The following is a 13,290-nucleotide window of genomic DNA, read 5'->3' as shown; positions in this document are numbered from 1 at the left end:
CTTTGAATTCACAGACCTTAAGGGAAAAAAAATTATTTCTGTTTTGGAAATAGAATTTCTTTAGCCGTAAACCACAGAAAACATTTGAAAGCTGTCACCTATCTTTATAATAGTAGATTAGTTCCATTATTCTGACAAATGGGAATATATTCTCTTTCTCTGCTTAAGATTTATTTATTTTATTTGGGGTGGAGAGGAGCAGAGAGAGCCTTAAGCAGATTCTACAGTGAGTATGGAGTCTGATGTGGGCCTTGCTCTCACAACCCTGAGATCACAACCTAAGCCAAAACCAAGAGTTGGATGCTTAACTGACTCCACCACCAGGCGCCCCTAGATTCTCTTTTTATGATGAAGTATTAAAGGTTTTTTGGATAAAGTTTTAATTAGAGAAATGGGTTTTTATTTTTTTACATTTTCCCAAAATTTTATTATGAAAAAGTCAAATAACAAGCAATGCAGCAAGAATTTCATGGTTAAGAGTAATTAATATTTGGGACGCCTGGGTGGCTCAGTGGGTTAAGCCGCTGCCTTCGGCTCAGGTCATGATCCCGAGGTCCTCGGATCGAGTCCCACATCAGGCTCCTTGCTCAGCGGAGAGCCTGCCTCTCGCTCTGCTTCTCTCTCCACCTCTGCCTGCCTCTCTGCCTGCATGTGTGCTTTCTCTCTCTCTTTCTGACAAATAAATAAAATCTTAAAAAAAAAAAAAGAGTAATTAATATTTTATTATCCTTAATATATCACATATTTACTCATCAGTTTTAGAGAAATATTTTAATAAAATGTCTAGAAACAAAGATTCACATTTTTAAAAAAGTATTTGTTTTATAATCAGAATTTCTGTGAATAATACTTTGAATACTTAAGCCTGTTGTAATAAGCTCTTGTTAATGTGTCTGTTAGGTGTCATTTACTTTGAATGAGGATCTTGCAAATATTCACGACATTGGTGGAAAACCAGCATCAGTCAGTACTCCTAGAGAACATCCATTTGTCTTACAAAGTGTTGGAGGACAGACATTAACGGTCTTTACTGAGAGCTCATCAGGTAAGTGGGAATAGAATTATTTAATGTGATTCCTGTATGTGTTGTATAGATTTTCTGTCTCAACATTTACTTTGAGGTCATTACCAAGGCTGCTCTACCTGTTGTTCTATCTCTATTCATATCATGCTATTTATTTTATTTCTCCAAGTACTTTCCTGTGATTAATGAAATTTTGGCTGTTACTCGAAGGGTTTAGTTTCCATTTGGGGTATGAAGAAATAGAACAAAGCAGATGGAAGATTGTGGTGTATGAAGCTGTCTTCTAGGATGTTGAAGAAACAGTATTCTGAGTTTTGCCAAGATAAGGTCATACTTGCCTGTTTTGGTAAATCAATATTCAGCAACTATAAGTTGGGCTTTAAAAAAATCTCTTAATATTAGGGAATATTTTAGTCAGAATTTTTGCTTTTGTGGGTTTCAATATTAAGAGGGACTTTTTAGTGCAGAGAGATGAACTGTTTGTAATTGGTTTTGACTTCCAAGAAGCTGTGTTAAGTATAGGTTGTAAATTTTATGTGCTCTCAGATATTTTACCAGTTCAATAATCAGGAGCAGGTGTTTTAGTTTGTGAATTAAATATAGAGGGAGCTTTTTTGCAGTGTACATCTCTGTTTATTTTCATTGTTATTTGATTTTTAACCTTACCTGAATTTAGACTATTACTATTAACGCAGCAGAGCAACTCACTTTAGTGGAGCTAACTTCTCATATATAATTTTTAAAATTTATTGATTGGCTAAAGAAAATGATTTGTGGTTTCGTTGTATCTTCTTTAAATATTACGAAGAAAGCTGTAAGAAATTATAGGTGTTAAGAATGTTACTGTTTTAAAAAAGAATATGTTCAGATAAATCTTTTGTGGTGTCTTAGATTACCAGTAGCTGTATAAACTGATAAAAAAAACAGTCTTTTTTTTCCCTCCTCCTTGGATATAGAGTGTAACAAAATGGTAAATTATAGGGGTGCCTGGGTGGCTCAGTTGTTGAGCATCAGACTCCTGATTTCGGCTGATGTCGTGATCTCGGATTCCTGAGACTGGAGCCTCAGGTTGGTGGGAGTGGGGCTTTTCTCCCCCTGTCCCTCCCCTTGCTTGCTCTTGCTCTCTTTCTCTCTATAAAGTAAATAAATCTTTAAAAAAATACCCAAATGGTAAATTATAACTTTTATATCATGTGGTTTAAGATAAAAATTTTGTTTTATTGCATTATTCTGATGCTACAAATTTGTAATGTAGTATTATGGGAGGAAGAAAATGTTAAACACATGCATTTTCTCTTGGAGAGGATTCAACTACTGAAGAAATATTTATTGTATGCCACATGATGCAGGGCATAGCATAGGTGTATCCAAGGACTCCGAAATTTGTTTTGTGATTGGTAAGATTTAGCAAGACCTATTGAACCTGTGAGGTTTTCTCTATCTTTGTGGTCATCTTTGGAGTAGAAGAGGCATATGGCACCAAAACAGGAAACAGGAGGCAGAACCTTGAACAAAAGTTGAACTATATTTGCAGAGAAAGGTACCTTATTTCAGCTTTTTTACATTTTACTAAGTTGCTCATTTTTCGAATGCATGATATATTATGATACAAAAGATAGTGATTTGCAAAGGTAAGGTTTGTTATTCTCAAAATTCATCTTCCATTTTAATCTTTTAAATCCTTTAGTTAGTATTGTGCTCTTTTTGAACATTTTGTGTTCACATTTCTGGTTACAGTGTACTCCAAAGTGAATATGGTATTATAAGGATTATCTTGGCAGGGATATGGAAGAGGATCAAGATTGTCATCCTTCTTCTGGAGTTTGGACAATATGTTCTTGCTTTGTCCAACTGTGGTGATACAAATGCAGATCTAAGTTACTGTTAGATGCTTCGCACCCTAAGGAGTTTTTTCTTTCTTAATTTCTGTCATTTCTGTTTCACGTTATTGTTCCTTGGCTCTCCTTGTACCTTTCTGTGCTTTAATTTCCTTATTTGTGAAATGGAATAAAAATTATTTATATTTAGGTCTAAATAAGAATTTTTTAAAACACTTAGAATAGCACTCTACATTATAAATGCTCAGTAACTATTAGCTATTACTGTTATTAATTTTAGATCTTATTTTTTAAAGATCTATATGTATATGTATACATATATATATTTTATTTTATTTTTTTTTTATTTTTTTTAAAGATTTTATTTATTTATTTGACAGAGAGAGATCACAAGCAGGCAGAGAGGCAGGCAGAGAGACAGGAGGAAGCAGGCTCCCTGCTGAGCAGAGAGCCCGATGCGGGACTCGATCCCAGGACTCCGAGATCATGACCCGAGCCGAAGGCAGCGGCTTAACCCACTGAGCCACCCAGGCGCCCCTACATATATATATTTTAAAGTAAGCTCCAGGCCAAGTGTGGGGCTTGAACTCATGACCCCAAGATCAAGTATCACATGCTCTACTGACTAAGCCCACCAGGTACTCCTATATTAGATCTTATTTTTTAAACACTTCAGGTTTCAAGTTTATTTTCAGGCATGTGCATGCATTTTAGCTTGTTTGTTTGTATATCATCTGATTAACTTCAGCCAATAGAGATTTTTATGTTTGGTGTTTTTTGATTGCTTTGATGACTGAGAAAAAGCTCTGTAGAGTTGTCATTGTTAACAGTATATTTCCTTGAGGGGCACTGTGTCATTTGCCATTTCTAATCTTTAAGGTCTCAGTTCTACAGCTGGGTCCCTTGAATCTCTAGGAAGTCATGAATAGACAGTAGAGGCTTGGTAATTGCATGACATATTTCAAATGTTAGATGTAGAGTTGCCTGGGTAGCTCAATTGGTTGAGCATTCCACTGTTGGTCTCAGCTCAGGTCTTGATCTCATGTTCGTGAATTTGAGCCTCACACTGGGCATGGAGCCTACTTAAAATTCAAAAGATATATATATATATCTTTTGAATTTTGTATAAATATATATACACACACACATACATATATATATGCATATTTTTCTGTGGAACAGGACTGTAGCTTTCATTGGAGACTCCGAGGGGTCCGTGACCCAAAAAAGCTTCAGAGTCCACACTCTAGTATTAGCTTGGTTGATCATGAACTGGCCAAAGTGTGAATAACTGAACCATTTTACAGTGAGTAAAGCCATTTATTTTACAATGAAATATGCATAAAGCTGGCATTATCTTAAATATTTTTATGTTTTCCCTCAAGCATAGAGCTGTGCCAGCTTATAAAAAATTGCTTTTCTTGGCTCTTCACTTTTAATAGTCTGTAGGTCTATAAAACATAGAATTTGATAAGAAGAGTTAAAACCTCACTTGTTCAATGTGTTAGGAGTTTAATTTTAATAACTTTATTCCTTCTATAATACACATTTTGCTGGTTTTTGAGAGGCCTCCTTGAACCAATTTTTTCTAATGATTCAGTTCTACATATTAGAGCATCTTTGTGGGGATGGAGTTTGAGGAGACTGATGATATCTTTTACATTATCTCCTTAATACAATCTGCATTTCTTGAGTGTTTTATGAACACAGTTTATTTCTAGTTGAGTATTCCTATCTGAGGGAACATGTTTTATTTTAAGGACTGTTTTGGGTTGGCCCCTTTTTTGGTCCACATTTCTCTATGAAATTCTAAATCTATTTCCCTGTTAAATATTTTTATTAGCTAATATCCTTATCTTTCTGCCTTTGTCTAAGGAGAAATTCTTCATGTGTTTGGTCTTTATTTTTCTCCCCTTGGGTCTTTGGTTTAGTATTTTTAGCTACTATTGGTAATTAAATAACTTCGATTTCTTCGTAATTTACACCCCATCTTTGTTCAAACTTAGGTTTTCTTTATAATTGCAAATTCTAGACTAAAATTGTTCATTCATCTGTTTAACAGATTTTTTTTTAATGCTGGGCCCCGTGTTAGAATAAGGCTCGACTGGCATACCTAGGTGACTCCGTGAGTTGGGCATCTGCCTTCTACTCCGGTCATGGTCCCAGGTCCTGGGATGGAGTTTGTCAGGCTCCCGGCTGAGTGGGAAGTCTGCTTCTCCCTCTGCCTCTCCCTCTGCTTTTGTTGCCTCTCATTCTCTCAAGTAAATAAATAAAAATAATTAAAAAAAAATCAGACTTCTATTCGGCTGGGCAGCTGGTATACTCACTATAGAAAGTGCTCTAATGGAGTTGTGTATAAAGAAGAAAAAAGAGTAAATGAAAGAACTGGGAAAGACTTCAAATGCGGAGATAATATTTGAGCTGGACCTTGAAGTAAGCATGCCTTGATAGGAGGCAAGAAGGTAAGATAGAATGCATTTCTCTTGCCTCCAAATAGCCTGTTCTTCACTTTGCTTTCTCCTACCTGTCATACTTCATCGTAATCTATCTAAAAATCTATTAAATAGTCCTGGTTACATCAAAGCAAAATAGCTCAGTTGTGGATTTGATAGTCTAGTTTAGAGATGAAAAAGTTTGACCCGGTGCGGTGGAAGTGGAAAAGAGAATACTGTTCTAGAGACAGGAGAGGTAATTTTGACAGCTTTTGGTGATGAATTAACTGGGAGAATTGGATGAGTGGGAAGTCCAGAATGGCTTCCAGGCTTTTTCAGCTTGAGCATCTGGATAAGTGGGGAGACCATTACTGAGTTAGAAAATATTGGAGGAGATGGGCAGGATTAAAACTGATGGACCGTGGTGGTGGTTTTGCTCTAAGTTTTCATTATCTTTGACCCCTCTGCAGCAGTTCATTAATTCAGCAAACTGATATTTGTACCTACTGTCTGCAGGACCTCTTTTATTTAGACTTGGGATACTTTAGTGAGCAAAATCCCAGCCTTCCTAGTGCTTACATTTTAGTAAAAGGAAACAGCAACAAATAATAAATGTAATGAGTAAATCTTTTTGCAGTCTAGAAGGTGGTGAGTTATCTGGGGAGAAAAGCAGAAAGTGGAATCAGGCAGGAGTCCTGAGTTGAAGGTGGGACTTTCAAGTTTAATATTTTAATTAATTAATTAATTTATTAATTAATTTATTTTTAAAGATTTTATTTATTTATTTGACACAGAGAGAGATCACAAGCAGGCAGAGAGGCAGGCAGAGAGAGGAGGAAGCAGGCTCCCTGCTGAGCAGAGAGCCCAATGCGGGGCTCGATCCCAGGACCCTGAGATCATGACCTGAGCCGAAGGCAGCGGCTTAACCCACTGAGCCACCCAGGCGCCCCTTTTAATTTATTTTTAAGTCAGCTCTGTACTTAACCAATGTTGGGCTTGACAGTAAGGTTTGTATTAGTCATTTTGCCCCTGAATTAAACCTTATGGGCAGGTTACTATGTCTCATGCTTATCACTGTTGTGTGTGGGCTAGGATTGGCCAATAGTGGATGGGTGTATTAAAGCATAGGTGTTAAAATAGTTTATTTTCCCCAAAGAATTACTACTACTCTAAAGGTACATTCTATAATGGTTTTTAAGTGAGGTGGTTTATTAGTAACTTCCTTCAAAGTTTCTTAAGACATTTGAGGTTCAAAATTGAATATTAAATTCCTTTCTCAGTTTTTTTCTTCCTCATTACATTTTTTGGCACAATTGATTCCTTTACTTTCTTTTTGCTAACTAGAGTAGTTCAGCAGTGTGTCCTGTAACACTTGGTTAACCACTGTACACATTATAATACCTCTTCCTGGGATAATAAAGCAGCTGAAATAATTGGAAGTATGTGCGAATATATTTGGTGGTGGCCTGCCTTATTTACTGTCAAGCCTGAATTTGGTAACATATACCAACACATATTTGTCTTAGAACACATTAGTTTAAATTGGAGGAAAACTGTTATAACTGTGGGAATGCTCTTTGCGGTTGCTGAATTATCAATCATGTTGGAAATACTGTAGAATTTATAATCTGCCTTGTGTGGATTATCCTGCAGGAATGGCAAATAAAGGATAAATATAGGTAGTATTTTTATTTAAAGTTGAATTTTTGACTGTTAATGGGAAACATTAACTTGGTATGTTTCCCCCATTTGTTGAGAATGGGATTTTAGCTGTATGATTTGCAGAGGTGGATTAAGCTTTACGTATATTTGTATGTGGTTGTTAGCATTCATACTACAGCTGTTTCTTCTGCTGTTGAATTTTTTTTCTTATCACTGCCTTTAAACATGAGTTACGTTCTGTTGCTTATTAGATCAGCACCATATGCTTGTTACTAGTTACCATGCAACAGGAGTCAGATTTTATTTAGCCTTATATATCATAATTGTAATTTTTTTTTATAGTTGTAATTATTTTGTATCACTTTAGTTCAATGGTTCTTGAACTTTTTGGTTTCAGGGCACCTATACATTACATGTTAACATAAATAATATTTATATGAAAATACCCTGATTCCAAAAAAGAAGTAGATGGAAATGTATTTCACATTCATATCTGGCTTAAAAGACAAGTTGATTCTCCTGTCCACTTCTGCATTCAGTCTATAGTGGTATGTTAATTTTGGTTGAAGTATCTGAAGGAAATTTGATTTCTTACAAATACTAAGTTAGGAAAGGGAGGAGTAATTCATGAAATTTTCAGATACTTGTGCATATTCTTTTGCTACTACACCAAAATTCTGTAAGGGTGGTTTCTTAAAGGTTTGTTGCAGTATAGAATTTAAAACCAGATCAGTAAACTTTTAATACTCTGTTACACTGAAATCCATAGGTTGTGGGGTGCCTGGGTGGCTCAGTCAGTTAAGCATCTGCCTCCTGCTCAGGTCATGATCCCAGGGTTCTGGGATTGAGCCCCACATCAGACTCCCTGTACGGAGGGGGTTTTGCTTCTGTCTCCTGTTCCCCGTGCTTGTGCTCTCTTTCTGTCTCTCTCTCTGTCAAATAAATAAAATCCTTTAAAAAAAAAAAAGAGAGAAAGAAAAGAAATCCATAGGTTTTAACTAGCACTTTGTGAATGGATTTTTACGTACGTGTGATTTTGTAACATCATATGTCCATCGTTTGGAGAATGTTGGTTCACTGAGCTATGCACTTCTTCCACATGTTGGAATTTTCCTTATATCAAAATTTTCCTTATATCAAAATTTTGCATTTATTAACATCAGTGATTTAATCAGAAAGTCTTTAGATAGCTGTCAAGCTTATGGTGGGTGGGTATACATGTTTTGAAATTGCTACTTTTCATTTTGAACGTTTAAGTTTTATTAACTGGCATCAAATGCTCTTGGTTGTTTCTTTCAAAGGTTGGGCTTATTACATTCATTTTTGAGAAAGTAGATACCTGAGTCTGATAACTATAGTTTGTGTGTCTGCCCCCAGGCTTTCCACTCTTCCAGTGAATTATGTGCAAAGACTCTGTGGAAGGAGTAAGGAGGCTGGATTTTTTTGCTTACTCTTGAGTAACGGCCATGCCATGGAACTGAACATTTGGAATCCTACCAGTTTCTGTCAGTTTTATTCTTGTCAGGAAGAGCAAAAACTGAAGCAAAAATGTATGACTTTAGTGTTTTGTATTTTTCCTGAACTGCCAGCAAGTTTTGTGGCTGGTTCAGCTTTGAAATTTCTGCCAACTGCCTGAAGCAGGTCTGCTCTCTGAAGTTAAGCCTAATAGCAGAAAATGTTCCTTTATTCAGTGGCTGGAAAGAGAGTAAAAGGCATGTTTATATTCTTTTCATATTTAGGTATGCATGCATAAATGCATGGTTGGTATACACTGTAGATTTAATAATTTGGGGATGAAGGTGCGGAGAAAAAAACTGAAGGATGAGGGGCGCCTGGGTGGCTCAGTGGGTTAAGCCGCTGCCTTCGGCTCAGGTCATGATCTCAGGGTCCTGAGATCGAGCCCCGCATCGGGCTCTCTGCTCAGCGGGGAGCCTGCTTCCTCCTCTCTCTCTGCCTGCCTCTCTGCCTGCTTGTGATCTCTCTCTGTCAAATAAATAAATAAAATCTTAAAAAAAAAAAAAAAGATTAAAAAAAAAAAACTGAAGGATGAAATTAAGGTTTGGAATCACGAGTTATTTAAGGCTGATTTTTTAAATGAAATATTTCAAGCCTATAATAAACTGTAGAGAATAGTATAACTAGTGTGTAACAGCTGTATTTCATAACTGTTTATATTTGCCATATTTTTTTAAGGATATAAAATGTTTTAGATACAGCTGACATTCTTTTTTTTTTTTTTCCTCGTCCCATCCCACCTCCCTATCCAGAGGTAACCGTTGTCCTGGAGTTTAGTGCATATGTTATTGTGACTCATTGTGAGAGTCTGCAGTTGCTTACAACAAAAATCTTAACAATTTTACTCAAGAAAACAGAATTCTTGGGGTGCCTGGGAGGCTCAGTGGGTTAAAGCCTCTGCCTTTGGCTCTGGTCATGATCCCAGGGTCCTGGGATCGAGCCCTACATCAGGATCTCTGCTCAGCAGGGAGCCTGCTTCCCCCTCTCTCTCTGCCTTCCTCTGCCTACTTGTAATCTCTGTGAAATAAATAAATAAAATCTTAAAAACAAAAAAAAGAAAACAATTCTTTTTTTTGATGCATAATAATGTATTTTGGAAATTATCACTTCAAAAGAAAGGAGAAAATAGAAAATAAGGATAATTTTTAAGATTGTGATATAATTGACATGTAACATTGTGTAAGTGTAAGTGTACAGTATGTTGAAGTGAACATTTATACTGCAGCATGACTGCCACTATAGCATTCGCTAACACCTCTATCACGTCACATAATTAACATTTCCTCTAGTGCTGAGAACATTTGAAATCTCATCTCTTAGCAAGTTTAATGTTTACAATAGAGTTTTATTGTCTGTGGTCCCTGTACAGTATTAGATCTCCGGGACTTAGGTATCTATTAGAAGAAAACAAAATTCTTTAGAGATAGTTTAAGCAGTGTCATCTAAATTTGTAGCAACTAAGAAAGTTCAGTGCTTGTATTGAATGGAGCTTTTTTTTTTTTTTAGTGTAGAGTATATCTTGACAAGCCTTTTTGTTTTGTTTTTGTTGTTTCTTTACTACATGAATTTTTTAATTCCCTAGAATTTAGTATAAATTATGTGATCAAAAGTAATTATTAATGAGAAACCTAAGAAATTCAGTCCCATGTGCAAAATACTAATTCATCAGTGGAAAGTATAAGGATAAAAGAAGACATTTAAATTTTGTGTTAGCCTTGCCACCCATACATTTTTTATTTTGGTAATGTAGTCTCTTCTGTATCTGTATTGTAGTAATCACACTGTCAATATTTTGAATACGAGTCAGATAATATTTATAGTATTATTCTTCAGAAGAATTGATCTATAGTTTATGCAAGGAAGATTGACACATTTGGCTTTTCATCAGTTTTAGTCATTGCTATAAATTTGTTAAAGTAACCTAAGTTTCCAGTTCTGTTACTCATGAATTCTGCCTCAATTTTATTGCTTATCAAACTCAACATTCAAAGAACAAATAATCCAATCAAGAAATGGGCAGAGGACATGAACAGACATTTCTGCAAAGAAGACATTCAAATGGCCAGCAGACACATGAAAAATTGCTCAACATCACTTGGCATTAGGAAAATACAAATCAGAATCACAGTGAGATACCACCTCACACCAGTCAGAATAGCTAAAATTAGCAAATCAGGAAATGACAGATGTTGGTGAGGATGTGGAGAAAGAGGAACCCTCCCACACTGTTGGTGGGAATGCAAGCTGGTGCATCCATCCTCGAAAAACAGTATGGAGGCTCCTCAAAAAGTTGAAAATAGAGCTACCCTGTGGCCCACCAAATGCACTACGGGGTATTTACCCCAAAGATACAAATTTAGTGATCCGAAGGGGCACGTGCACCCCAGTGTCTATAGCAGCAATGTCCACACTAGCCAAATTTTGGAAGGAACCTAGATGTCCATCAACAGATGAAGGGATAAAGAAGATGTGGTATGTTTATACAATGGAATACTATGCAGCTATCAAAAACCACGAAATCGTGCCATTTGACATGACATGGATGGAACTAGAGGGTATTATGCTAAGTCCATCAGAGAAAGAAAATTATCATATTATCTCTCTGATATGAGGAATTTGAGAGGTAGGACGGTGGGTCATGGAGGCTAGAGAGGGGAAAAATGAAACAAGATGGGATCGGAAGGGAGACAAACCATAAGAGATTCTTAATCCCATGAAACAAACTGAGGGTTGCTGGGGGGTGGGGGTTAGGGATAGGGTGGCTGGTTGATGGACATTGGGGAGGGTATGTGCTGTGGTGAGTGCTGTGAAATGTGTAAGCCTCATGATTCACAGACCTGTATCCCTCGGGCAAATAATACATTATATGTTAATAAAAAATTTTTGTTGCCTAAAATCTACTGGAAGTTGCGGTTGTGACTTCTGTTAAATAACTTTATTTTGGACCTGTCTTCCCTGTATTCTTGTTTGTGATTTTCATGGAGAATGTCAAAAAGCCTCAAGTTTCTTTATTGTATGTCTTATTTGCTTGTTCCTAAAATTCAGTTTTTATCTCAAAACTGCTAATTTTCTGTTTTGTAAAGCTGTTACGAAGAACTTAGGAGGGGCGCCTGGGTGGCTCATTCGTTAAGCGTCTGCCCTCAGCTCAGGTCATGATCCCAGGGTCCTGTGATCCAGCCCCGAGTTGGGCTCCCTGCTCGGCCAGAAGCCTGCTTCTCTCTCTCCCACTCCCCCCGTTTGTGTTCCCTCTCTTGCTACGTCTCTCTCTGTCAATTAAATGAATACAATTTAAAAAAAAGAAGAAGAACTTAGGAGGTTTTTATTATACCTGGAGGGACTGATACGCTGTACGAATGTGTTTCTTTTTTTTCCTTTTTGATTTTCTATAGCCTCTGGGTTACGAAGTTGGTTCTTTGTTTTGATTCATGTATACTTAAGATCTTAGGAAGACTTTGTCTTCTTTACAAAACCTACAACATGGTAAAATCAATTTTACAGTGTTACAGTACTTGAGGTATTAAAACTAAGTCTTGAAATAATGTTAATTTAAAACTATTTTCATTGTTTTAAACTATCTTAATTTTTTTTTAAGGAAATTTCCCCGAGTTGACTCCCTTTTTTTTTTTTTTTTGTAAGATTTTATTTATTTGACAGAGAGAGATCACAAGTAGGCAGAGAGGCAAGCAGAGAGAGAGAGAGGAGGAGGAAGCAGGCTCCCTGCCTAGCAGAGAGCCCGATGCCGGGCTCGATCCCAGGACCCTGAGATCATGACCTGAGCCGAAGGCAGAGGCTTAACCCACTGAGCCACCCAGGCAGCCCAAACTAGCTTAATTTTTTGAAAGTCATTTTCTTCAGCTGTTTCAAATAACTTTATTGCCATTATTTTTTTTTAAACCTTATGCAAGATTGTTGCACACAGACATGGTTTTTGTCTCTGGTTCTTTGAACATAAGTATATTCTTTTATCAAAATTTAAAATTGAGAAAATGCAGTATAGCTTAATTTTTTTTTCTCTGCCACGTAGCCCCTTATTATAGGAAGAGAAGACACATTACTTGGTTGGCTTTATACTTTTTATTGCTTGAAACTGTATTCTGTTGATCTGGTGATAGTTCTAATACAGTAATTCCCTATGGGAAAAAGAAGCTTAAGACTTCAAAATTGATTTATTACTTTAAAAAGGAATTCATATTCTTTGTTGTTGTTGTTTTAATTTTTATTTTTTTAAGTAAGCCCCTCACCCAGTGTGAGGCTTGAGCTCACCACCCCAAGATCAAGAGTTGCATGCTCTACTGACTGAGCCAGCCAGCTGCCCGTCTACATGTTTTGTTTTAATTTAATTTAATTTATTTTTTAAAAAGATTCTGTTTATTTATTTGACAGAGAGAGACACAGCGAGAGAGGGAATAAAAGCAGGGGGAGTGGCAGAGGAAGAAGCAAGCTTCCCGCTGAGCAGGGAGCCCAGTGTGGGGATCCCAGGACCCTGGGATCATGACCTGAGCCAAAGGCAGATGCTTAACGACTGAGCTACCCAGGCGCCCCTATTTTATTTTATTTTATTTTATTTTATTTCATTTTATTTTATTGCATTTCATTTTAAATATTTTACTTATATGTTTGACAGAGAGAGAGAGAGAGCACACACAAGCAGGGGGAGTAGCCAGCAGAGAGAGAGGGAGAAGCAGACTCCCCACTGAGCAGAGAGCCTGACATGGGACTTGATCCCAGGACCCTAGGATCATGACCTGAGCTGAAAGCAGGTGCTTAACCTACTGAGCCACTCAGCAACCCCCATGCATGTTTTTTTTCAATTAGTTTT

The 13,290-nt window shown here is 36.8% G+C and overlaps 1 protein-coding gene across 1 annotated transcript in view; it reads left to right on the top strand.

The window, feature by feature from the left end:
- The window catches only part of GTF2F2 (general transcription factor IIF subunit 2), a 158,336-nt gene that overhangs the window by 27,687 nt on the left and 117,359 nt on the right, over positions 1–13,290 (top strand). The window contains exon 4 of the mRNA XM_047723494.1: positions 901–1,045. Coding sequence (XP_047579450.1) covers positions 901–1,045 — 145 coding nt within the window. The remainder of the gene's footprint in view (positions 1–900; positions 1,046–13,290) is intronic.

Source organism: Lutra lutra, chromosome 3 (genome assembly GCF_902655055.1).
Source record: "Lutra lutra chromosome 3, mLutLut1.2, whole genome shotgun sequence".
NCBI lineage: Eukaryota > Metazoa > Chordata > Mammalia > Carnivora > Mustelidae > Lutra > Lutra lutra.
Note: the sequence above shows the minus strand (reverse complement) of the source record. Positions and strands in the feature narration are given on the sequence as shown.